The following is a 27,598-nucleotide window of genomic DNA, read 5'->3' on the forward strand; positions in this document are numbered from 1 at the left end:
AACATTTCAGATGTGTCCATTTTATTGATACAGAACATGGACAGAAAAGAATGAAAAAGAAATTCACCACCTTAATTCCACAAAAAATAATCCTATAATCTAAAGCTCTCCATTACTTAAATTTTGAAATGGTTCCAAGGTTTGTGCTTGTGCCTCCCTGTACACCATCTCTGGAATTCACTTTTCAAGGATCCAGCCTAAGCAGAATCGAGACACTGGGATTTATTTATGCTTTCTCCTGCCCAGAGATCATGGAGAGTGTCACTGTTATTTTTCATGAACATTATGACCTGGCAAATCCATCAACTTTTACAAGAGTAAGTAGAAGAACAGGCTAAGTTTATCTCCCTAAAAGCTCTAACAACTCCTCAACAAATGGCACCCGCTCAATTTTCCTAATTCCATGGTTTTTAAAAGACCAATGGCTGAGTAATCCACCAGTGATATACAGTACTTCTGTTATCTATTGTAATCACTCTCTGGGTCTTACAATGACTGAGATGTATAGCCTATATAAGCTGGGATATACACTGTGAAATCTGTTCATGGTTTTTGCTAAGGGTTGCCAAGTTTAAAAATAGAGTGTAGGAAAATTACTCATAGTGCGGAGGAAGATGGGAGAAAAGTACCAAATGGGCTTTTAATGAGGACGTCTCAGTGTGAACATATGTAAAAAGAACTTTTTAATATAGGCATAGTGATCAACAAAAACAATCAAGCTAAGTTCTTAAGAAAGCTTCTAAGTACAAGACCATGGTGGTTATATGTACAGTGAACAGTTTGTTCATGAAAAACTATTTTGTTCACTGTTAATGGACTAGTACACTTGGCTCCCCAGAAACATTTCAACTAGACAAAACATACTGACACATTAGTCATAAATATAGCTTTATTTTTATAATATTTGATAATCTAAAAACTTTTTCTTTTCAATTCTGGGAAAAGAACATTCCAACTTCCATACAACTGATATACCCTGCAGAATACTGGAAAACAGTGTCTAAGCAACCTGAATTTTGCATTTGAGAATTCCTAACTTTGGGAAGAAAAAAAGACTAGTTCAAAGAAAAATTTCTTCCCTACAAAACAAGTAACAACATTAGATCCATTCTTCAGTTTAAACTTGAACATGTTTTCCCAGAAACTTTGGTAATTTCTTCAAAAATCAACTCGCAGGTTGACTGCCCATGTGGACAAAATATATATTATATATTTATTTAAAAATAAGACCCTAGCTGGGCACAGTACCTGGCTTGGGCCATGGCATGTAGGTGGAATACCCCTTGGAGTGAGCCAGCTCTGATGTTTCAATAGCAAATTTACGTCTCTAAGAAGCACAACATATATAATGCATTTCCTTGTATGAAGGTCAGAATTTAGTTGGAATTAAAAAGAATTTTTTAATATAATTAACCTTAAAATCCTCTGTCTTGTGTAATGTACATACAGTAGATATGACATTATGGTGCTTTCTGGAGATCACTGAGTACCACTGTCAAAGAGCACTGTCATGCCCTCTAGGCATATTAAATAAAAATTGAAAATGTAGGTTACATTAAATAAACAAAACCAAATCTGGCTATACCACCTTTAAAAACAAGTTGTTGCCATTGCACACATGTGTTACGGGACTAAGGTCATGCAATACAACAAGTCATTTTTTAGCATGTAAAAGGCTAGAGTGCAATCATGGTATAAACATCAATAATAAATAACTTTGGAGATTAATTCTCCAAATAAACAATAATTATAACATTACAATTTTTACAGTGTTAGCCTAAACAGTGATATTCACTTCACAGCAGTGTTTTTCCTCCACTTGATAGTTGCCTAAATACCATATGAATGGCCCATCCCCGTGAGCCAGATGTCAAAGTGAAGGTTCAAAAATCAACATTTTTTACTGTAATAGGTTCAAAATGTTTGTATAATGATAAGTTACACTTTTCAATTTACTGGCATTTTAAGTAACTGCTTTATACCTATTTTTAATGCATTGCTAATCTGATGCTTATTGCAATAACAATCACTCTACTAATGTTAATTAGGTTACAGCTTTAATTTTTAAAATAAGAGAATCAACTAACATGAACTAACTTATATAGTTTAAAAACCACCCACCACAAACACACACCTTTTGCATGAGTATTTAAAAATAAATTATTAATATACTTGACATATATATTTTGTGTTCTATATGTATCTATATATGTGTATACATTGATGGACATAACTACTCTTTTTTTCCAGAAGGATGTCAGCACTTGTAAACTCTGCAGAAGACCTGATGATATTGTTAACATTAAAAAAAAAAGTAACATGAAAATTCATTCTTGAGGGAAATCATAAAGCAGGAGGTTCTTAACAGATGGTTGCTTGTGGAAACAAAGGCTATTTTAGTGAGGGAAGGAGGACAGTCTTGGACTGTGGATCCCACATGCACTGTTTGCTTCAGAAACTACTTTAGAAAGCAGCGTACAGTGAATGCTTCCAATACCTGGTTGAAAGGCAAGGACGTATATTTAGTCATCAAAGGGCACAGAAGCAGTAGGAGGTGAAGAGTGAGGCCAGCAGGGAGACAGTCATGCCTACAGCTCACAGAGGCTGCTCATATGACCAGGGAAGTAGGTTTTGGGAAAGGTCTGAGTAATGTCTGCAGTGTTCCCAGGCTGGCTCTCAATGCACTACACGTGCAATCTGCTGGCATGACAACCTTCAGACCCTGAACTGGTGACGGGTGCTGATCTAAGGGTTTTACGGTTTTAAGGTTTTTATGGGCTTTTCGGCCCCAACCACAGGCCATAGTAACGGCTATGAAGACAGAGGCTGGGGCTTGGTCTTAGAGTGCAGAATACACAGCCAAAGAAGACAGCAGAGGCTCCCCAAAGTCTGAATAAATGTGCATTCGGAGAAACAACGAACCTGAATCGAACAAACTAGAAATGAGAACTGAAGTCTACATGAACGAGTCCCTGAAGCAACCCAAACACTGAAATCCTGACTAACCAGAATAATTGGGGAACTAGCAATCCTTATTTCAGAAGCTTTCAAATTAATGGAGGGCAAAGTTAAAAACACATAAAAATATTACTATTTCACTGCAGTTATGAGAACTTTGAGTTTCCATTCCTTGCCTCACAATTTAGACACAGAAGAAGTTTTTTCCCAGTGCCTGATATCTTGTGTGGCATTGAGTCCTAGGTTTAATCATCCTGCACCCCAGGTGCAGAAATTACTGGAGAGTGGTCTAATTATTTTACAAGCTGGAACTTTTACTAAAATTTTGGAATAAAAACTGCATTCGTTGTTTTTTTTTTTTTCCCCAATTCTTTCTGTAATCTGCCTCTTGCTTCTAAAAGGGGCTTGTAATAAACCTCTGGTTGCCGGAGATTCCCACTTGTTAAATTCTGGTTAATCCAGGTGCTTGTACGGACACGAAATAAATGTGTTATGTCCTTCTTTTCCCCAATATGTCTTACTATGGGATGTATCCAAAAGGGCATTAATGTTGGCCCTAGGACGACATTCCACAAAGCCCAGCAACGGTGGTCCAGGGCCACCCCCCTTTCAGATGATGTTCACAATCGCTGTTGGCTTTTTTTTGGCCATTTTGGGCCTGATGTTGCCTTTTCGGCAAAACCCCAGAGGCTCCCCTTTCTTCGATGGTCTGCAGAGTTCTCGTGGGGACTCAGCCTGTTCGTGAATGGACTTAGCGGGCTGCATGCTGGCTCTGTCATCCTTGGCTTTTTTCAGGTAGCTCCTTCCCTTTGGATGAAAATGGGTCTTGAGATCAGCGTGGTTACACACAGAATGTGGGTGCCCTCTACTTCTACAGATGGACAGGTGGAGGGAGAGGAGCAGAAAGAAAGATTTTGTTTAGAATGCTTAAAGAAAAAAAACCCATCCCTGGCACAATCACCCCTACACTAGAGTGGCAGTAATGGCACCTGTAAGTCAAATATAAATTGGTATTTTTCTTACAAAAATTCCTGTGGCCTTCACAAAACGATCTCATGATGCCAAATTCCCAGGGAGATCTTGCCAGCTCTATTTACCAGTGATAAAACTGAGATGTAGAACATTTACGTGACTATCTAGGATAATACATACTGTTGGTCTCTGGAAAAGATGGGACCAGAATCCAGACCTCTGGACTCTTTAAGTGACTGTATACAGTAGTAGTATCATAGCAATTACAAAGTACATGAATTATAGTATAAATTTACACATCTGTTTATATTATAGATATCTAATGTAACACACATAGTACATGAATAGTACTGTAGAGCTATTATGGTTACACTATACCTCAATAAGAGAAAGTTATACCATAGAATACTGTAAAAGCACTCCAGTACTACTATCATACTGCCATATGGCATATGCTATAAGGCTATCAGCATCATTAAAAATAATAACCACAAATTTACAAAATCAGGTACATGAGCAGGTACATTTTCATCTAAGACTTCCAAGTCCACTTATATAGATATTACATAAAATGTAATAGGAAAATACATTATGCAAACATTATCAAATGGCCCAAGTATAAAAAGATATACGTACAGGCATTTGGGTTTCCTATTTGAGGAGATATCTGTAAGCTGAAGGAAAACAAATAAGAAAAAACATTACTTCGCTTGAACGTTGGATGTGACTTTAAAAATGTTTCTCGCTTCTATTTTTAAGAAATCATTCCCATTAAGGAAGCCAGTAACTGCTATGGGTAGCACAGCCCATGGCACCTGCTATCACAGCAGTGAACTAGAACGTCTCATGCTCAGCCTCTACTGACTCTGGGAGCCTCTGTGGCTCCCGGTTCTGAGATCTCCAAGAAGCCATTATCAGTAGATCTAAGAAATTTCAAAATGTCAAAGAGCTCTCTAATAAAGCAACATGTAAAAAACATGTTTTATAAAACTAGAATGATATGCCATTACTTCTTGATTAATTCAGGCTGCATGTGCAGCTAATTTACTACAGCTGTCATTGGTCACAGTGTATCAACTAAAGGGAAAATTGGCATAAAATGTTTATTGCCTAAAATACATCATTTCTAAAGTGAGAGCATATGAAGACCAACTCCACAAGTGTCCCCGAGGCCATCTATCACTGAGATTATTTTCCACTGCCCGTAAAATATGCACTTTTGTGGCTGGGCTCAAATATCAATTGCAGAACAAATTGATAACTTATCATTTGGTGATCCAGATGTCACCATCCACTTTAGAGGCAGACCCAGTGTATTCCCAACTTTTAATTCCTGACCTCCCTTGGGTAGCCTTCACTCAAAGTAGTGGTGTCACATCAGCAGGCAGACGAACAGAAGAGGATGACAAAGAAAATATGAAGAAAGGGTCATCCTGGGGCGCCTGGGTGGCGTAGTCGGTTAAGCGTCCGACTTTCTCTTAGGTCATGATCTCACAGTTCGTGGGTTCGAGCCCCGCGTCGGGCTCTGTGCTGCCTGCCAGCTCAGAGCCTGGAGCCTATTTCGGAGTCTGTATCTCCCTCTCTCTCTGACCCTCCCCTGCTCACGCTGTCTCTCTCTCTCTCCTAGAAATAAATAAAAATATTAAAAAAAAAAAAAAAAGAAAGGGTCATCCTGGTGTTGGGGCCCAGAGTGGCCAACGCATGAGTCCCTACTGTATTCAAATAATCAGAGAAACCAAGTTCAGCATAGCAAGGCCACTCCCCCAGGTCTTCAGCCTGCAGCTTGAGCTTTGGCCAGAAGCAAATCAGAAAACAGCTTTCTTTCTTTCTTTCTTTCTTTTTAATTTTTAAAAAATGTTTATTCGCTTTTGAGAGAGACAGTGTGTGAATAGGGGAGAGGCAGAGAGAGAGGGAGACAAAATCTGAAGCAGGCTCCAGGCTCTAAGTTGTCAGCACACAGGACAGGGCTTGAATCCACGAGCTGTGAGAGCATGACTTGAGCTCCAAGTTGGATGCTTAACCGACTGAGCCACCCAGGAGCCCCAGAAAGCAGCTTTCTTAAACTTTTGAGGGTCATGTCCCCAGCAAGGCAAGATGGGATTCTTGGCATCTGCCTTCTGACTCAGTCATGAGTAAGCTTCTTTGTTGACCCTGCTCACACTGGCTGGATTCAACACGAGATTAGTAAATGTGGACAGAAAAAGGCACCTTGCTTGCATGAGGGTCGTGAGGGTCTGCAATATACAAAGGAAGTGGGACAGATGGCTCAGGCAAGAACCAGGCTGGAAGCTTCTGCTAACTGTGGCAGTTATCCGCCACAGCCCCACAGCCCGGCTCCTTGAATGGACTTTAGTGTATGTGTACACTGTGAAACAAACAAACAAACAAAAAACTTGTAAGATTTTTCTTCCTTTAAATTGTCACCTACTTTAGGGTACCTGGGTGGCTCAGTCGGTTAGGCATCTGACTCTTGGTTTCAGCTCAGGTCATGATCTCACAGATTTGTGGGTTCAGGCTCTACATCAGGTTCTGTGTACTGGCAGTGCAAAGACTGCTTGGGATTCTCTCTCTCTCGCTCTCTGTCCCTCCCCTACTCACGCTGTCTCTTTTTTATAAAAAAATAAACTTTAAAATAAATTGCCTCCTACTTTTAAAATTTATTCTTAAGTAATAACAAATTTTTTCACTTTACTATATATATGTATGTAAGCATATAGTTTGATGATGTGTTGTATATGTATATATAATACTCTTTGGGGTTTTATGTAAAATTGTGTGTATGTGTGTGTGTGTGTGTGTGTGTTATTGTGTGGACATACACGTACATACTTCCCTCCATGGTGAAAAGGTGAACAATGTTATCAAATGTTCAAAGAGGTCCCTGACTTCCAAAACATTTTAAGAGCCAAAACCTATGAACGTCGCTGATGGACCCTGCTGGGACCTCAGGAAATTAAAAGGATGTACTGTATATTACATAAAGGGAAATGCACAAATATGGGTAAAAATGAGCCATGAGCCTCACATACATACACACATATATATATAGGTACCGTAACTTGTGCATGTCCACATGTCACCCATGGGATAAAATACTAACTACATAACCACAATTAAGCTTCAAAACAACCCTATGAGATACACATTGTCATCCCCCTTTCACAGATGGAGAAAGTAAGGCCAAAAAGTTAAGCAGCTGGTTTGAAGCCTTAATCTTTACCAGTTTTAGAGCTGGGCTTCAAACCCATGTTAGCACATTCCAAGTCCGAACAAGACTTCACTCTGCACTGCCTTCTTGAAGAGTATGTGTTTGTGTAAAAGCAAGCAGTTTGTACACAAAAGTTACGTGGAATCCATAGGTGGGTCAGAATTTCTCCAGTGATCCTACAGATCAAGAGGCTTGGGTGGAGGCAGGGTCGCTATCACAATCCCCACAGAACTTCACATGCTCTCCTCCCTGTGAACACAAGAGGCCACTGTTCCTTGTGGCTGTAGAGCCTCAGGCACATGGAAACCCTCTTCCTCCTGAACCCACCTCATTGTCTGTTTCCTCCCTGTTCAACCACTTTGTCTTTTTGTTTGTTTAGGAGGAGGAGACTATGAGGATGGGGACGGAGTGAGTCCTTAAGGAAGATTCCAGGTTGGAAAAATATAAGTAACTTTGTACTGAGATCCAATCCAAGAACTTCTAAAACCCACACATGGTGTCGTGGGTTGTTTTGGCTTAGAGAAACTGGATACCCGGCCCTCCTCCAACCTCTGCTCTGTGTAAACAGCAGCACTGTAGGCTTAACTGCTCAGGCTGAAACATTAGATTCATTCTTGATTCCTCCCTTTCCCTCACCTGCTAAAAAAGTAATCCTTCAGCAAGGACAACTGGCATGGTCAATTCTATCCCCACGACTTACCCCATACCTGCCATTCTCTCCACCTTCGCTCTCCCCAGGCCACCATCTGCCGCACCATAAACAGCCTTCTAACCTGCCACCCAGTCCTGGACCTCTCGATCTATTCCCCCCAAGCAGCCAGTGTGATTGTGCTAAAGCAGCTCACCTCCTGCTCACAACTTGCCAGTCAATGGCTTCTCTCTGCTCTGGAATGGATCCAACCTCCTTATGTGACCCAGAAACCCCGGCATGATCTGGATCCTTCTTGACTCTGACTTCAACTCTTCTCACGCAAACATGCAAGCGTGTTCCCTCCTAAGCCACTTCCCAGTGTGCAGAGCTGCCTTCCTCTGGTTATTCAGGTCACAGTCCAAATGTGGCCTCCCTTGCAGGGCTGTGCCTGACCATAAGGGCCACTCAGACACATCACCTTACTTTTTTCTTTAAAGGGGTTGTCACCGCACGAAACCATCTTTGTTATAGGTTTACTTGTTTATGGTGCCATCGCCTTCCTCACAAGAGCAGGGACCTCACCTACCTCATTCACCCAGTTTCCCCAGCACCCAGTAAGTGCTGTGTCCCCAATAAATATGTATTAAATGAATGGCAGCTAGTCCTAATTTAGCAACCTACAGGAAATAAACGCAACACTTAAAATAAGATTATCCGAACTGTTTCATGACCTTCCATTTGAGCAGTTCTGTGCCTGATTTTGGCAGATGGAATATTAGGTCAGTTTATGTCTAATTCGACAGCATTTTTCAGAGCATAAAGACAAAGGATCTGAGTAAGCATGTTTCATTTTTAGAAATCAGCCAGGTGAAAAAGGAACACAAATGCTCAAGGGAATGAAGGGGGAAAATACAGAGGCCGAAACAGTATTTCAGAAAAGGCACTAAATGTGAGGGGAAAGAAATTTTTCTAAGGAACAAAAGAATCGTAAAGCTAGAACATATCTTAGAAAGGGGCAACTCAAACATCTATCTAGAAGTTTCACTGCTATCTGGAGGTGGTAATGAGAAAAAGAGGGAAGAGGGCAGACGCTGATTCTGCGATGGACCCTTAGCAGCGATGAAGAGCCAGGCTGGCTGGGGATAGCAGGCAGGCTGTTGTGAGCTGAGGTGTGGAGGGAATGGGTCAGAATGCGCTGCTTCCTTCCAGGGTGCACTGGGGCAAGGAGCTCTCCGGGGTGGGGCTGAGCCTCTGGAAGTCTGGGCTGCTCAGGGCTCTGTACCCTCACTAAGCTGGGCCAAGTAAGTCAATAAAGCTATGATTTGAAGCTTTTCCTGCTGAAAGCACCCAAGCTTCTGTGTGTGTGTATAACAACCACAGGAGCCCTGGGATGCCAGACTTAGCATGCGCATTTCAGCAAAGACACTGTTTCTAGTTTCGCAGCTGCATGTATATTATTATGATGACACAGATAAACAGAGAAGGGAGAAATGCTCTGAGGGACTGCAGACTGCATTGTAACTTGGTACGTTATGGTCCAAAGCAGAGTTTAGAGGACTTTCAGGAAAAGAGGGAAAGTGTTCAATCCTTTCAGAAACAAAGTGCCTCATTCTTGGTCTTCTCAGGGCGATGTATCCTCCCTATGGGAGTCCCACGGTCCACCTCACTGTGGCCTAACCATGTCCTACTCACACACAGCGCTCACTTCTACCTTCCCCACTGTCATCTTAACTGCATTTTACTGTCTTTCAATTAGTCAATTCTTCCTTAGGTAGATTAAGTCTGATGAAGGTAGATCATGTCATGTTTAGAACACAGAAGGCAGAAACATAACTATGTATCAATTTCCTGCTGTGTTTGGATGTATATATGTATGTGTACAAATGTGTGCCTATATATCTACGTATTTATGTGTGTTTACATGTGTGTTGTGTGTGTACAGGCATACACGCACCTAACTTCATATATACATAGCCGACTTGAGCAGCTGAGATACCGTACAACTTCTGACTATGCGGTCCACTGTGATGAAAATAATGACTAACAATGTCTTTGAAAAGATGTTTAATTTTCAAACTGGAAAAATAAACTGAGCAGAGTAAAGTGAGCACAGAAATATAAGTAAGAGAGAGAACTATTAGGTGTCCTCTCTTCCTCCTTGCCTTCCATTGTTTTCTCTCTTTCTTTAAGATCCTCTTGGTCTAGTACAGTAAAATTTTACACAGTTCTTAGCTCTGGGTTACTTGTAAGCCTAAACACTAAAGCTATTAATGCTACATTTAATTTTAGAATTCTTAACGACTGAAGTCAGGTGATGATCAGAGAATTTAAGAGGCACAAGACCCTAGAGAGCAGCTAGTCCAACTGCTTCATTTTAGTTTTGTTATTAAAAATTTTTAATGTTTATTTTTGAGAAAGAGAGACAGACAGACAGACATGAGCGAAGGAAGGCCAAAGAGAGAAGGAGACAGAGAATCCAAAGCAGGCAAGAGGCCTCTGAGGTGTCCACACAGAGCCGGACGCAGGGCTCGAACTCATTAACCGTGAGATCATGACCTGAGCTGAAGTCGGATGCTTAACTGACTGAGCCACACAGGCGCCCCAACTGGTTCATTTTAGTAGAAGAATAACAAGCCCAGGAAGACCAATGGTCTCATCCAGTCAGGAGAGGGGTGCGAATGATCTGGAAGCCAGGCCTTTCACCTCACATGTGGGCTCCATGACTTCATGCCGCACTCCCTTCCGATACAGGACAGGATGGGAAAAACGCAGGAAAGGGTTCAGAGTGTCCCTCCGGCCACCGTGAGTTATGACTGACTCTCAGTTTCCCGAGTGGGTGAGAAAGGAACTGAGGAGGGAAGGGTAGGCTCACTCTCAGGGGACCACAGACACCAACAGGAAAACAATAAACTTGCATGTGACTGAAACTGCTTTGATTACAGTAACGGGACTCACAGAAGTCACAAACTTACTTCTTTCCCGTCTATTTTTGTTCCTGACCCAAAGTTCTAGAGCTCCCATTGTTGCACTGCTCTAAGGCTGAGTCTACATTACAGGAAGATTGAATAAGATTTCTTTACTTCTTCCTTCCTCCCTCTCTCCTTTTCCTCCTGCTGTCTCTTCCTCTCACCTTCCTTCTTTTATCCTGTTTTTCATCTCATTCCTTCTTTTTTATTAACATGTTTCCTTTCACTCTTGGCTTTCAGAATGCTCCAACTAAACTTTTTAATCAGCCAATAGCAACTTTTCCAACATTCTGGGTAGCATAAATGTTTCCTATTTTTCTTTTCCTGACATATACAGTCCATGTTTGGGGAAGTGGAAGAACCATTTTTAAATCTTTTGGGAAGGGGGTAAGCATAAATAAGGTTCAATAGATCATGAAAATGTTGTAAGTAAACCACTCTGGGGTTTCAAAAATCCTTTCTTGGCTTTGTTATTCATAAGAAAGAAAAAACTGTTTGGAGGGCAAATCTGCCCAAATATCTCCCTCATCTAGAGTGTGGGTATTGTGCCTCTTCCCACCCCCAAAGAGACTGGGGAATCTTGATCGAGCCATTGAGGACAATCTGGACCTTCAGCCATTTGCACGGTTCTTGTCTGGGCTCTAGGGGTTTCTTAAGTCCCTGAAACAATATGTAAAATTGTGTGCAAAAATCTATATAGAACTTTAGAATCTATAAAAATCTTTTAGAACTGCCACTTGTGAAATATTCTAAGACCTTTTCAAAATCTATTTAAAGAAGGTTTCAACTATAGAGACTATCTGAAGGTGCTATCCTTCCTATTAAAGAAGAAAGAGGTACGTGTCTAGATCCTGCTGTTGCAAAGAAAGCCAAAGCTTTCTTAAGATTCTCCTGAAGAGCTCCCAAACAGGACAATACCTTCCAATCCACCTGGTCACCCAGGCTTAGACCGATAATTTGTTTGGACACTTCCAACTCTGTTATTCTATAATATAAAATTATTTTTGCCGGTCTATCTTGGTGTGGAGCAGCGGGTGGAGGACAACCATGCATCCTAGATCTCATCTTGGATTCCCCATGGCATTTCATAACACAGGCGTGGCTGCGGCAGCACTTTCAAACGATGTCCAGAAGGTTCCTGCAAGTCATTCCCCAGCTCCCCCTTCCTCTGTCCTGGACCCAATCTCGCCATACCCGAGGACTACATGCTTGGTGGCTGGACCTGTGTGACTTACCACGTGCTCCCTGATGTCTTGGTGGAGGCCAGCGGCCTGCTGGCTTTGATAGTACTCTAACTGCTTTTCCGCCACTTCTACCCGTTGCAACAGATTCTCAATAAAGTCCTGGAGCCGAGCTTTCCCTTGAACCTCCTTCTCAGCTGCTGCTTCCAGGAAATGGTTGAATGTAACAACTTCTCTGCAAGGCAAAAATGTCAGAACACAGAGTGGGGAAATGAGACAGGAATTCATTCACTCAGCACATATTTATTGAGTGCTTACTATGCGTCAGGTACCGCCCTTGGCAGAATGCTCATGGCCATGACAAAAGAGGTAACGATGCATTTCTGTGGTTACATTTAGAGATTACATTTTAGTAGAAAGAGAGTCATTATAAAATATACAAATCAATACACATGTCAGGTGGTGGTAAGCACTAGAGAGAAAACTGACATTGGGCACAAGGAGACAGAAAGTCACAGAGGGAGGGAGAGTGTGAGTGAGATTTTAGAGAGTCAGGGACGACCTGGATGGGGAAATATTTGAACAGATACCTGAAGGAAGCAAGGAGTGAGCCATGCAGATAGCCGGGGGGAGCGAGCCAGGCCTGGGGTGGAAACACACAGACAGGCCTGAGGTATGGCAAGGAGGCTTGTGTGGCTGGAGCATGGTGGGGGAAGGGGAAGGATGGGCGGAGCAGGGGACACCGTGAGGATGCCCAATTTTCTTATAGATTACATGAGAAGCCACTGGACGCTTTTGAGAAATGTTCTGACTTACATTTTAAAAGTCTAGCTGTTGGGGGAGAAAAGAGTATAGAGAGGAAACAAAAGGCCATGCTGAGTACTTTAGTGCATAAAATGAGTCACCCTGTCCAACTGTGTATTTCTGAGCTAAAAGTGAAACAGTCCAAGAAATGCCATCCTGAGGTAGATCCATGGTCCGCTGAGAAAGCTATTTTAGCGGACACAGGACAATCAACGTGCAGGGTGCCCTTCCCTAAAAAGCTGAGCAAAATACCTCAAACACTATTCCTTTATCCACATAACTGGTTGTGATTCACAAATCCAGAAAAAAAAATTTTTTTTTAATTTACATCCAAGTTAGCATATAGTGCAATGATTTCAGGAGTAGAATCCAGTGATTCATCCCGTACATATAACACGAGTGCTCATCCTAATAAGAGTCCTCCTTAATGCCCCTTGCCCACTTAGTCCAGCACTCTCCCCCCCAACCCCTCCAGCAACTCTCAGTTTGTTCTCTATATTTAGGAGTCTGTTGAATATATGTTTTGTCCCCTTCCCTGTTTGTATATTATTTTTGCTTCCCTACCCTTATGTTCATCTGTTTTTTATCTTAAATTCCACGAGTGAAGTCATATGATATTTGTCTTTTTCTGACATTTCGTTTAGCATAATACACTCTAGTTCCATCCACAGAAAAATTTTAATAACCTTATTACTATTTTTTGTCTTTTTATTTCTAATCCATATATGAGAACCATACTTTTCTGATTTATAAAGAAGTCAGTTTTTTATAAAAACTCAAACACATCAGAAATATAAAAGAAAATATAGTCGGAGACCCCATTATCCTGAAACAATATAACAATCTGATAGCCATTCTCATGAGCAACTCTACACATACACATACACACACGACCAACAGGTGCTTATTATCACAACTCACTTCATCCAATTTGCCTTACTTAATAAGAAATTATGAAGATCCTTTCAGCCTTTCCCTTCATATGTTCTGCCACGCCCACCAGAGGTAATGAATTCCATAATTTTACTACCTGTTGGACATAGCACTTCTTTTATAGATCTTCAGAATCTCTCTCGACCTTCAAGGAGTGCCCCCTCATTTTTCTGGCCATGTTCAAATTATACANGGACGCTTAACCGACTAAGCCACCCAGGCTCCCCCAGAACCAAGATTCTAAAGACTGATCATTATCCTCCCAGCCTCTTTCATTTTAGATTAAGAAATCCCTTTAAAAAAAAAAACAAAAAAAAACCCCTAACCACACTGTATCTGGGTGGCTCAGTCCCTTAAGGGATTCTTGATTTCTGCTTAGGTCATGATCTGTTCATTAGTTCAAGCCCTGCTTGGGATTCTCTCTCTCCCTCTCTTTCTGCCCCTCCCCTGCTCAATAAACAAACAAACAAATAAACATCTAGCCTCATGCAGTCGCTCTAGACAGTTGATGAAATTCATTGCCTTCTCTGCACCTTCCACTTAGCTCCATAATTTCTTGAAAGCAGAACTTTAGGTAGGTCTGGCCCAGGAAGTTTGGCAGAAGGTCTTACAAAATAGCTGGCAGTGGTTTCCAGCTCCTTTATTCTGTACAACTAGTCAGTGACTCACTTTTACAAGGAGTTGCGATTTTTTTTCTCATTTTTTTCCTCACAAATATGTCGCACTTTGCCATACTGAAACTTTTCTGACACTTCCCAGAGAGTCAAAGGTCTCTGCAAAACCTTGGAAATTATACATTTATAAAAATAGAAAAGAGACAGGTTCTAACATGATCATCAAAGAATTGCTTATTATAGTAATCCCTTTTTTTTCTTGTTTCCTATCCAGGATCAAACATAAACCCCAATCCCATGATAAATCTATTATCTTTCAGTAGCTAAGAAATATTCACATAAAAAAAAAAAAGAGTCCTTTTGGAAAGGAGTTTGCTTCCATTATCAAGTTTCAAGTTTATTTCCAGATGTTTCTGTATGAGGGCTGAATGGAAGACGTGCACTTTCCAAGCTGTTTGGGCCACAGACTCAAGCCAATTTTCAAGCTCTACCATCATTCAGTTTTGATCTGCCTCTTAGGTAACCCTAACTAGCAGCAAAACAATGGAAGTTTCATTCAGGTGCTACATCCAGCATGCTACATGCTATATCCACATGGCTCCTAGGAAAGGCCGAGATCGTTTAGATGCAGTGCAAAAGTACAGCTAGAAAACACAGCCTGGGAAATGTCTGTTCCTTCCTCTTTCCAGCATTAAGGTGTCTGTCCATTCAGAGTCCAGCCCATTGTAGATACTTCATAGGTGATATTTAGGATACCTTAATCATGAACCAGGTCTCCAAACTGTACTTATAGGGAAAGCAACCAAAACCCACAACCCTCTACCCTACCCAAAAGAGAAACATAGAATAAAAGCCAGTGTATTCTTTTCCAATTTATTTTGGTTTATAATGTTTACTATATCTATCTCATTACAGAAATATTTTACATTTATTATGGGAAACATAAAAGTTGACCTATTAGAAGATCTAACCGAGCAAGGGCCAAATAAGCTTTTTTGTTCTCTGCTCTAAGCCCATCATTCAACATAATACATGACACATAATGTTCAACATATATTCGCTGTAATGAATACTTTAAAAGGACAAGGAAGAAACAAAAAATGACCCATAATCCCAACACCCAGAGGTAACTACTATCAACATCCTAATATATTTCTTCCAGTCTTTTTTTTTTAATCTATGCATATTTACTATTTGGGGACTCTCAGGCTGTAAAGCTTAAAATGTAAAACAGCAAATCTGACAGCTTAATCCCATAGGATTAACATTCCAAAAGCAAGAAAACAAATCTAAGTGTAATATAGTTTGTGACTGTGGCTGTATTTTTAAATCATGTAATGTTTTGTTACTGGTTCTACATAAAACTTCTGCAAATTAACATTAATGCTCCCAGCCGATGCTGGAGTGCTTATGTCATGCTGTAGAAGAGAAGCATCTTTTTCTAACCTCTCCCTCATCCAATTACCTTATGCCCTGAAGCTGAGACGTTAACACCCTTTGTATTTTTCAACCAACCGGGCACCTATACTAACTTAATTTCAGTTTATGAATGTTTCCCATCAACTAAAAAAAAGAAAGAAAAAGAAAAAGGAAAAGACAGTTAAAACAAGCCTGACTATTTAATTTTAAGTGAGAGGTTATACAAGACAATGGCTGGAGAAGTTCCTCATACTGAGAATATGTTCGGGTGTCTGTATTAGATCAAAACTGTAACAAAACCCAGTGACTAATTATGGAATCGCATGTGTGCATGACTTCAGATTCCCCTTTCACATCCTGTTCAATCTGGATTAACAATATCCAGAAACACCTCTTACTTCCCCAAGGAATCTTGGGAATTTCCTGAATGAAAAAGGAAGAGGTCTAACCACATTGTGTTTGTAATCTCTTTAATAATTACAACTCAAATAGTAAAACATCCATTCAAAGTGCAAGGCAGACCAATGGATTTCAATGTAAGGGAGGACAAAATATTCACTAATATGATTACAGGTTCCATATCTCCATTATTCTTTTTTAAAAGAGATTTTTAATGTTTTTATTTATTTCTGAGAGAGAGAGACAGTGTGAGCAGGGGAGGGTCAGAGAGAGAAGAAGATACAGAATTTGAAGCAGGCTCCAGGCTCTGAGCTAGCGGTCAGCACAGAGCCTGACGCAGGGCTTGAACCCACTAACAGTGAGATCATGACCTGAGCCAAAGCTGGATGCTTAACCGACGGAGCCACCCAGGCATCCCCCATATCTCCATTTTTCTTGAAGAAACTACCAATTGTTGACCTCTGGCATAGTATCAAAGCAGCATATCCTCTGTTCTCTGAAAAACCTACTCAATACCCCTCCGTTTTCTTACTACAGACACACGTGAGGTTTGATTTCCTTTATCTACTTCAACCAAACAACAAATTTGCAAGACTAAATGCATAAGTAACAAGGTCCAGCTGTCTTCTATTTAAGTCATATATTAAAAATATTTGCAAAACTCAAAATCATGCCTTTCCCTTTGCTAAACTGTTTTTCGGGAAAATAGTTATTTTTTAGAAATATGTTATTTATGTTAACAAGTAATGGATTTTTTATTGCTATTGCTGTACTTTATTAATAAGTGCTTTTAAATTTCTAAGTTTTAATTTCTAATGCAATAAATATTGATAGATAAAACTCACATAAACAAAAACTTTTAAAGGAACTCAGATAATTTTTTTTTTTAGCAGTATAAGGAGAAGGGGAGCCAAAAAGTTTGAGAAGTGCTGACACAGTGTGTACATGTGATCCTGAACCTCAGAACTCAGGTGAGGGTGGACGATGAGGGCTGGAACAAAAGAAAGATGTAGTCACAGACCATATATTTATTTACTGCACTACCCAATAACTCAACAAGCATTTATTAAATATTAACAGGTACTGGGCTTAGTGCTGGGGCACTTGTGAACCCATGAAATTTACTATCTTAATGAAGCTTAGTGCCTAACCCAGAGGTCAGCCCATTTTTTCTATAAAGGACCAGGGAGTAAATATTTTAGGCTCTACAGCCCATGTGGTCTCTGTCACAATTATTCAACTCCACCTAGTACAAAAGAACCACAAAGCCTGTGTAACAATAGAACTTTATTTACAGACACTGAAGTTTGAATTTCATTTAATTTCCATGTCAAGAATTATTATTTTTCTTTCGAATTTCTTTTCAAATTAAAAATTCTTAGCTCACAAGCTCTTCAAAAACAGGTAGCAGGCTGGAGCAGGCTGGTGGTATACTAACCCTTGATATAGTGGGAGAAGCAAACATTACACAATTTTTTTAAAATGTTTTTTTAGTTTTGAGAGCGAGAGCATGCCAGCAGGGGAGAGGCAGAGAGAAAGGGAGACACAGAATCCGAAGCAGGCTCCAGGCTCCGCGCTGTCTGCATGGAGCCCAACATGGGGCTTGAACTCATGAACTGCGAGATCATAACCTGAGCTGAAGTCAGAAGCTTAACTGACTGAGCCACTCAGGTGCCCTGGGAGAAGCAAACATTAAAAGAAACAAATACTGAAAGAAATATGTAATTACAAAGCTAAGCAGAATAACTAAGAAAAAGAATAATACGATGCCATCAGAGAGAAGAGACTGTGCGGTTTTATTTTAGGTGGTTAACCCTGTGACTTAGAATACAGTGAGAAGGCTGGAAGCCCAGATGGGAGAGAAGATAAAAGCAAACCTGAGTGAAATCCAGTCAGGCTGTGGGTGCAAACCAGCTTCAGGGAAACTAAGTGATTCTAGGCCACTTCCAGGCCCATCACTGACTTCTCATACACATATTTTTTTAAAAGTTAAATATGGGACACCCGGGTATTTCAGTTGGTTGAGAGAGTCCAACTCTTGATTTCGACTCAGGTCCTGATCTCACGGTTCATGGGATTGGGCTCCCCATCAGACTCTGAGCTAGCAGAAGGGAGCCTGTCTGGCATTCTCTGTCTCCCTGCCCTTCCCCCACTCACACGTGTGCGTGCGCATGCTCTCTCTCTCTCTCTCATAAAGTTAAATATGATAGAATGCAAGGCACTAAGCTTCAGCGGAAAATACGCTTATTTAAGCCAATATTTGATACTAAAGGAAAAAGTATCAGCACAGGATAAGAAACTGGTCTGAAGCTCACGGCAGAATGATTCACAGAGCTAGCAATCTGTCAGTATCCTGAGATTCAGAAATAAAGAGGCAATGAGTGAAAAAGCCCTTTCAATGCTATCAAAGCTTTATTTAGAAAAACTATTTTTTCCCTCATGCACTCATTCATTTAGAGAATGGCCATAAGGTCTGAGACACAGGTAATATTTCATTTTTTACAGATTGAACCCCTCAGTTACTTCTTCTGAGGTGAGTTAAAGACAAAATAATTCAGAAAAATCAAAGATATACTATCATGTGTATCATACTCTAGAAGCAGGTGTAGAGAGGGGCACTTGGGTGGATCAGTTGGTTAAGTGTCCGACTTTGGCTCAGGTCATGATTTTGTGATCTATGAGTTTGAGCTCTGATTTGGGCTCTGTGCTAACAGCTCAAAGCCTGGAGCTTGCTTCAGATTCTGTGTCTCCCTTTTTCTGCCCCTCCTCCCTACCTCTCAAAAATAAACATTAGAAGCAGGTCTAGAGAAAGAGGGAAATGCGCATTAATGCACCACGGTGCCCACTGCAATTTTACATAGGCATTGGACCATGCATTGTTAATAAGAGACAACACACTGATCATATCATGTACTATAATTTACAGTTATTTCCCTATGTGTCCAGCTCTCATGCCCATGCTGTATCCTCACGTTCCCCTTGGGCCTCATAAATGCACATCACCCCCCTCTCTGCTCCAGCACCAGGGAACTCCCTTCATTCAGTCTCTGAGCCAGATTCTTATTTCTGAACATGCTGTTCTTCCACTGAAGTCCCTTCCTCTGTCTTTACCTAGCACCCACTCTTCAGGAGCCTTCTAATCTCAAGGCTCTCCTGTTAGGAAGCTTTCCCACACATGCGTAGGAGTGGGTTAGGTACCTGCTGTGTTCTCCCACAGAACGTTGCCCCCATCAAACCGCACACTACAGAGAAGGCTAGTCATACCATCTGCCCCATTCAATTGTGAGATCCGTGAGGACAGGGACCTTGCCTGCTCTTCTGCTGTGCTACCCCAGTACCAAAAATGAGCCCAGCACACAATAGGGGTACAAAAACTTCCTACTGAATGCACAAAATGTACAACCACATGTCTAGTTGAAAATCTGTAACTAACAAAAAGATCCTGAGGTTTCTTTTTATCTTTTTCCAGACAAGTACTGGGGCATACAACCAAAAAGTGATCCACAATACAGGCACCTCCCACAAGGATGAGGGTGGGATCTAAAATTGATGCCTCTCTTCTATTCTTAAACAACACTTTAAAATCAGCTTCTCCTCCCAAAGGCAAAGCCCTACCAAGTTATTTAAATTTCATTTTACATTACTGATTTATGAACCTCTTTGGAGGTATGTGAAATGGTAAAAATACCTCTGCCTAAAAATAGTCTAGCTATTGATCACAGAGCACTTCAGACAGACCATAATGTCAGCCACGAGGCAAATCCTGAAGCTGGAGTCAACCAGCTTCCAATGCTGGGAGCCTGGCTACAATCCTGGGAGCTCAGGGTTGGCTCCGACGTACCCCATGGAGCCCCACAGGGTGGAATCTGCACCTGTGGCCTGTCTGAAGTCACGTCACCTCGACTTTTGGTGACCCTTTGCCTCCTCTTTCAGTTTCTTTGACTAAACCAAAAGGTCTATAGTTCTCATTAAGATCGACCTAAGTAAATCAAATCACTCTTATTGGTAAGAAGTAGGTCAACACTACATTCTAAGCCCCTCAGTCCAGAGAGAAAAAGAAAGTGCACTGATGTGAGAGAGACAGAGAAAAAGTGAATATTTTCCTTGGTCCACAAAGTTTACCATCCATAAGAGGGCATGTTTGACATCTAGCTTATCCTATATTAGTTTGTAAGTCTGCATGGAAAACAGCCTGGAAAGAGAGGACCTCATTTCTATAAACACACTAAAATGTGGAACAAACAGACCCCTCCCTGTCCCACTGAACCCTACATGTAACATGATTTTTCCTGGCCTGTTTCCTAGCAATGGATCCATCTGGAGCCCAAGTTGTCTATTCACTGCTTTAGCTGATCAAAAATAGGAATGCTGTAATTAAGTGGTGAAAGGGTTTGGCTGTGCAAAGCAAGTTACCAAGGCAAACTTACCTTTAAAAAGCCAGCATCCCAGAGCCAGCTTTGGACAGAAACTCAAATGCATATTACCTGGCTCAGGGCATGCCTTTATGCCTTTTTTATCTTATCAAGATGTTTAATTTTACCTCCTGGTTTCTCCCTGCCATGAGAGCAGAAACTGGACTCATTTGGTTTACTACTGTATGACCTAGAACAGCACCTGGCATTCAGCAAGCACTTAGTGCAAGATCTGTCTTCTGGCTGACTCCCAGCTGAGAACAGGGCAAATAATGAAGCAAGAAGGGAAAGATTGTATCTATCGTAGCTTGCAAGGGAGTAGGATGGAAATTAGATAGGATTACAAAGGGGCCGTCACCATAATCAAGGGCTGCCAGTAGCACATGCTCCATTTTAAGTGGCCTCGGACATCCAGAGAGTCAAATTAAAAGCCCTTGTTGAAAATTAAAAGCCCTCGTTGAAAATTAAAAGCCCTAGGCTGGCGCTCCAGAAGCTTAACATCATAACCACGCTTATGACGCTAACATTTCCCTATTTCCCAACACCTTTGATGCCAGCTGACATTTCCTTTAATCTCATCAGGAAAATAAATGATGTCACCATGGCAGCTCTCTCAAAACAGCAAAGAAGCAAGCCCACTCCAAAATGGGCCAGCTTCAGTATTACATAAGTCTTGACGCTTTGGGCAAATACCACATTTTCAAAAGTCTGGCAGAGACAGTGAATTAATGGGAAAAAGCACTCAGCAGAGACACAGGGAATACTGGTTTCAATTTCAGCTCCGCCACTAAATTTTTGTCCTTGGGCAAGTCATTCCACTGTGCTGGTCCTTATTTTCTGCCTCTGTAAAATGCGAGCGTTATCCTGAAGGAGACAAGAAGCACTTTCCAGTTCTAAATCACATGATCTCCTCAGGGGCCATCTGCAATAGTCTCCCTTCTCCTTGCTGTTCCCTTCAGTGTCAATCTCCCCTGGCCACTGATGCAAATACTCACCTTTCTCCTTACTCCCCCAGTTTGGCCTCTCCACATAAAAACACCCTGATGGTTTATCAACTTGAAACCGTGGCTTGTGTTTAGGCACTTGCTCAAACTACCTTGGGTCTGAACACGGACATGTTCAGAGATACATTTTACTCTTCCCATGTAGGGTGTTAGCCCCTCGGGGAAAAAAGCATGAATATTTCCTATATACACCCAGCACAATGCCAGGCACATCACGGGTGCTCAATTAGGACTTTCCAGCCTTACCAGCAGTGGGAGATACAAGAAAACTTGGGATTACTGTAATTACACTGATGTCCTCCAAACTTTGGGTGACCAACTCAGCCATAAATCAGCTGGAATCCAAGTTTACCCTTTCTTGTTAAGGGATACCTTACTTCAAGGTTGGCTGGGATTGATTTACCTGATTACGGGCGGCGCTAACCTATAGCTCTGAATACTCCTGAATAAGTAAATACTTGTTTCAATAGGACTTTTAAAGTTAGGACTTTTAAAGTGGCAGAGGCTCTGTGAAGACAATGCACACATTTTTGGACGTGTGTTCCAGAAATATACAGATACCTCTCTACAGACTGTAATGAGACTCCCTGGGACCAGAATACAAGATGCTGCTTATTCAGACAACCTCCTCTGTCACAAAGCGTACCTAGAACTTCCCCAAGTCCAGTCTCCTCTTCAGGAGTCAGTCTGCAGACAGCCGCAGGGCAGAAGCGGCCCTTGAGTCTTTTATTTCAGTTTGAAAGAAAGGATTTTAAAGTTGAGAGAACAACTCCGTAAGCAGAAGAGCCTCATGTGAAATCCAGAAGCAAGTGAGCCTCATCAGCCTCACTTTAAAGTATTTTTAAAGTTGAGAGGGGAAAATCCATAAGTAAGAGAGCCTCATGTAGATGTTTGCATGTTTTTCAAAACTGAATCTACCATCTGTGTCTCAAAGGGTCCCCAGAGTTTAAGTCAATTTCAAATCGGACTGTAACCACCTACTTCCTCTCACAAATGAGTCTTGAGAGCTCATGCGGAGGGGGTTAGCAGGGCGGCACAGTTCCTAGTTTGCGCACCAGCCAAATAGGGTCTTCCCATATGTAAAAGGTCACATATCTGGTGGGAGGCGCAGCTCTGTGAAGGATGGCGAAGAGGCAAGGCGTGCATCCTAGCCAGGCAAATCCAGTCAAATTAATGCAGTTTCAGTGGTGTGGCAGCTGGGCAGCTGGCTTGCTGCCCCGTTTTGGGGGCAGGGGTGGGCGTCAGGGAGGCTGAACACTACAGACTCCGAGGGGGCTGGCCACAGTCACCCTCTCAGACCAAGAACTCCAGTGTCCTTCCTGGAAACAAGACCCTTTCAGTGCTATTTTATTTACAGAAAGAGTGATTATTTGAGACTTGAATACAGAAACTGATAGGACAGGCCAAATGAAAGCTTTAAAAAAAATGAAGACTTTGTTAATTTTATGTTTAAAAGTATAAGGCAGTTTCACTGTATTTCCATTTAAAGTTTTTTAATGTTATTGCTTTTTTTTTTCCTGGTAGTCCAAAATGACATACTAAAAACCAATTCATAATTTATCTTCACATATATTCACAAAAACGTGAACAGAGATGTATGTACAAGGATATTTAGGGAAGCATTATTTTTAATACTAGGGAAGAACAAAACCATGTATTCATTAATAGCAAACTGATGAAATCAGCCACGAAGCATCCACACCACAGAATACCACTGCAATAGCCAAAAGGAATGAGACATCCTATATTCAGTGCATGAAAGATGCCTACAACATACTGTGTGCAAACAAAAGCAAACCACACATAAGTGGCAGAACAGTGTGTGTCATGATTCCATTTGGGAAAATAATTCTCTCTGCATATAAAGTGCATAGGATTGTATGTACACAGGAAAGGTCTGGAAGGACATTCACTGAGCTAAACGGTGGCTGTCTCTGGAGGAAGGAGTATGATATGCTTGGAGAAGAGGGGAGACTCTTAGCACATGCAGTTCCATCCTGTTAATTTTTTTTTTTTTTACAAGTATGTATTACTGTTTCAATTGGTTCCTCAGGTGACCACACTGGATTAACATTACTACAATTGATCCATGCATGGCCCACGTTTTACTAAGTCAGTTAGCCACATATTTTAAATAATAAAGCACTCTTGAACCCATAACCCAAAATAAAAGTTAGAACTTTGCCAACAACCTAGATCTAACTATCTGATCCTCCCTGCCGTCAAACTGTCTCCCCTCCAGGCAACCATCAGCCCAAATTCCATGTTCATTTTGACTTGTGTAATTAATAAATAAAACATGACAAATAAATATGCACAGTTAGTTTGTTTTCCTTTCAAATTCATTGCTCGTCAATCAAACAGAAACACCACAAATTTAATTCTAAGCTTTTCTTTGCACATAGGGGAACCCATCTGCCATTTTTCCAGTGATGCAGTGTAAATCACCCTGGTGGCCGTAATGGGTATTGACACCAACTTCCCACCAGGAAACTCGGCCAGCCAAGATAGAAACTTCGTTAGAGATCATTTCCCTCAAAGCAAAGTAAATCAGTGGCTAATTCAAATCCGTCCTCACTCTGTAATTAAAAACATTTCTAGTTGATCAGAGCAGGCTTTCCCTTTAGGTTGAAAGTAGGCATTTAGTGATATCAGATGATGATCTCTTTAATATATAGGGTTTCTCAGCCTCTTGCCAAATGGAGGGCACTTTAATTACTATACTTTAAGAGACAATACATGATATAACAGTGCCAGTGGGCAAAGAAAGTATGAAATTAAGTCCATCTCTGTAATATAATCCAAATTACTTGAAATCCTCCTTCTAGGTTATCTTAGTGTACCAATTTGTGTGCCCTTTGATTCTATGAATTCTGAGCCTCCATTTAAAATTAAATCCAACATTCTGCATTTGGGAAATACACTGCATTGTTATGTATGCTTTTCTAGTTTGAGTGGATGCCATAATGAATGATAAGGAAATGCTTTTCCAAGTATGATGTTTATGAAAGTAATAGCTTGTCAACTCTTTGCAAGCAGGCCTGACCTATTCTAGTATCAACATACCATTTTCCAAAAAGAAAATTCTCAAACTTAAATCACAGAAGTCAGCAGTATCAGGAAGTTTCCTCTGGGCTTACTAATGTCTGCTTCTTCCGAATAAAAACTATAATTAAATGGATTCTCAGCTACCAACATTTAATTAACACGAGCAGATAATCCAAAATGGCAAAGAAGCCAGAACTACTGGTATTTAGAGCATATTTTTACACTTGAGCAAGACAGCATCTCCCGTTCCTGACTCTACCACGTGGAGGCTATCAAGGACTGGCTCCCCTGGCGCCCCCTCTCTGCCTTCCCATTCAACCCCCCCACCCCCCAGCTGGTGCTGGGAATGGATCCCACCATGGAGAGACTGCTACTCCTCTCTCCAAAAGTGTTCTGTAGTTTCTAAGGCAAGAAAGAACTAAATATTTTTACTTTCCTGCTGCTGGGCTGCAGCCTATTCACAGAGAGGGTAAATAATATCACAAAGTCTTGTGCCTCCCAAATTCAATTGTACCAGTGAGAAATGCAGCCAGGGAACCAAACCAAACCTCGCCTTAGACGTGCTTGTAACCTGGGGGTAGATGCCTACAGCGAAGGCACGGCAGCACTTACTCTTCCTTCCTCAGCAGCTCCTCCTCTGACTCGGTCAGGCGCTGCCTCAGCGCGGCGATCATCTCCACCGCCACGTCCACCTGCCGGTTCAGGGCGCGCTCCCGCCTCTGCACTTCCTGCTTTTTCTGCGTCAGCTGCACAAAGGCCGCCCGGACTTCCAGCAGTTCGGCAGTTTTCTGGGCCAACTCTTTGGTGAGTTTATCGATTCGCTTTTCGATGGTCCTGTCCACGGCCTCGACCATCCGGTTGAACTTTTCTCTGACGTGAGCCTCGAAAGCAGCTTTGGCGTCCGAGGTGGGCAGGCCGGGGCTGGCCCGTGGCCCCTCCAGCGAGTCTGCACGCAGGTCCACGGCGGTGTAGGTCTGCACGTAGGACACGGGCCGCTCTGCCACCGCCTCGAACGGCTTCCGGTCCCTGGAGTGTTCGTGCGAAATGCTGTATAAGTTAACATAGCTGGGCTTCTGCTTCACCACGTTGCCAGTGCTCTGCAATTTTCCCTGTTTCAGGGGTTCTGTGGAAGTGACCAGGTCTGTGTCTTTGAGGGATGGAAAGAGGCTGCATTTCGTCAAGAGGGTTCTTTCCTGGTAGCTGTGACTGAATTCCAGATGGGCCCTCAGCGAAGACAGGCTTCTAAATCTGGTATGGTCTCCACACCTCGGGCAGCGGAATGGCAGGCACACAGCAACATTCTCAAAGGACTCCTGCCAGGGGTATCTGCTTTCTTCAAAAGCCTTCTGTTGCATTACTCTTCGAGTCCTGGGTAGGGCGAAATAAAACAGGTAGTTTACATGTCTGTTTAAAAAAATGCTGCTGAAATGCCTATTGCTGCCCATGTCCATGAGGGCAGGAACTTTTGGCTTCAAATGACTTTTGCATATAATATCTTATACTAAAATTGAAATGATCCGTGGGCCACATCCAGCCACAGTCACTCATTTCTGTATTGTCTAATCTGCTTTTGCACTAAGCACAAAGGTGAGAGAGTCGTTGAGACATCTATGGCCCTCAAAGCCAAAATTACTACTTGGCCTTTACAAAAAAAAGTTTGCCAACCCCCACCCAGTATTAAAAAAAAAAAAAGGTGGGTACCATTCTCTTTTAGCAGATGAGAAAACTGGAGCCAGGAGGTAAAGTAATTAATTCAAAGCCAGATGGTAAGTGGCAGATCCAGAAGTGGAATTCAAGTTTCCTGCCCTCCTGAATTTAGTACGCTAACTGCAAACCTGTGCCCTATTTTATGGATACAAGCCTGATAAGCATGAATTCCAAAAATGAAGAAAACTCACATGAATTGTCAACATTTGTCCTGAGAGGGCAAGTTCAGCGATCTTTCTTCAAGCACAGGAAAGATATAACTCAAGCTAGGCGCAGTGGCATTAAGCACACAATATGCTGGAAATGTTTCAACCTGAGATTTCCACCTTTAGTTATTGCTGTGATGACATAAATCAAAATGTTATCATTGTCCCCCGTATTCCATATTTACTGACATTTGGGAATTCAAGATATCAGATATGTTTTGACCCAAGTGGGGCCATGGCCAAGACTTTATAAAAATACAGTGCTCTGAATGGATTTATCTCCTCTCTGATCCTGTTTTAATACGGTAACTTCTAGAGATGACCGATGTTTGAACCAGGCAGGTACAGCATAACTCTTCTAATAACAGCGAGTTCGTATTTCTTTGAAGGAATTTATTATTTTAGCCCTAGCAACAGATGACTGGTAGCAACCCTATTCTGCAAACAGGGTATACCTATTCCCTCCCCGAGTGGTTTCTGCTTAAATGTAACAAGCTTTGAGCCCTCAAGGGAGGAAGCTCAGCTAAGGGTTTACACTTGAAAAGTGTTGTTATTGGGCCCTCAACCTCTTCAAAAGCAGAGGCGCAAATGGTCCCCAGCCAGCTAGGCAAAGCCTCCTGGTTAATAAACCTCTGGTCCCCCAGAGAGGGGAACCCCTTTCTGTGCTACACCTGCCTGTTTAGCGACCAGTTTTGTGGACATAGGATGCACACCCTGGCCCAGAAGGCAGGCGAGAGGTGAAGGAGAGGCAAGTCTGGATTCGGGGGGGCAAAGGTAAAGGGGTGGCATCCCTGATGGGGAAGCGGGTAATCACATACTCTAGGAGTACTCCTGCTTTGAAGGGCCCAGCGGAAACCCAGTCCACAGGGTTGGCCGTAAAACCCTAATTTCCTCTGCCAGGACCGGCTGGCAAAGACGCTGCCCCGAGGGTCCCGGCTCTCCCCGCCCCCGCTCCGCCGCGGGTCGGCCCCAAGCGCCAGAGTGGATCCGTGCGCACACGAGTTCCCNAAGCCCAGCTGCGGCCACTTACCCGACTTGTTGCTGCAGCTGCAGCCGCTGCTGCTGCCGCCGCGGCCGATGCTACTGCTGCGGGAGCGAAGCGGTTTTCAGCAGAGCCGTAAATCAGGCTGAGCCGG

At 42.0% G+C, this 27,598-nt stretch overlaps 1 protein-coding gene across 1 annotated transcript; it reads right to left on the bottom strand.

Annotated features, from left to right (window-relative positions):
• Positions 1–871: 871 nt before the first annotated feature.
• Positions 872–27,598, bottom strand: ZNF365 (zinc finger protein 365). Its single transcript, XM_077778660.1, has 5 exons — positions 27,493–27,598; positions 25,162–25,917; positions 11,971–12,151; positions 4,567–4,604; positions 872–3,829 (listed from the first exon to the last, which is right to left on the bottom strand). Exons 2-5 carry the CDS (start codon positions 25,902–25,904, stop codon positions 3,568–3,570), a joined length of 1,224 nt encoding a protein of 407 aa, XP_077634786.1. The 5' UTR covers positions 25,905–25,917; positions 27,493–27,598; the 3' UTR covers positions 872–3,567.

Source organism: Crocuta crocuta, unplaced genomic scaffold (genome assembly GCF_008692635.1).
Source record: "Crocuta crocuta isolate KB4526 unplaced genomic scaffold, BGI_CrCroc_1.0 scaffold167, whole genome shotgun sequence".
Lineage (NCBI taxonomy): Eukaryota > Metazoa > Chordata > Mammalia > Carnivora > Hyaenidae > Crocuta > Crocuta crocuta.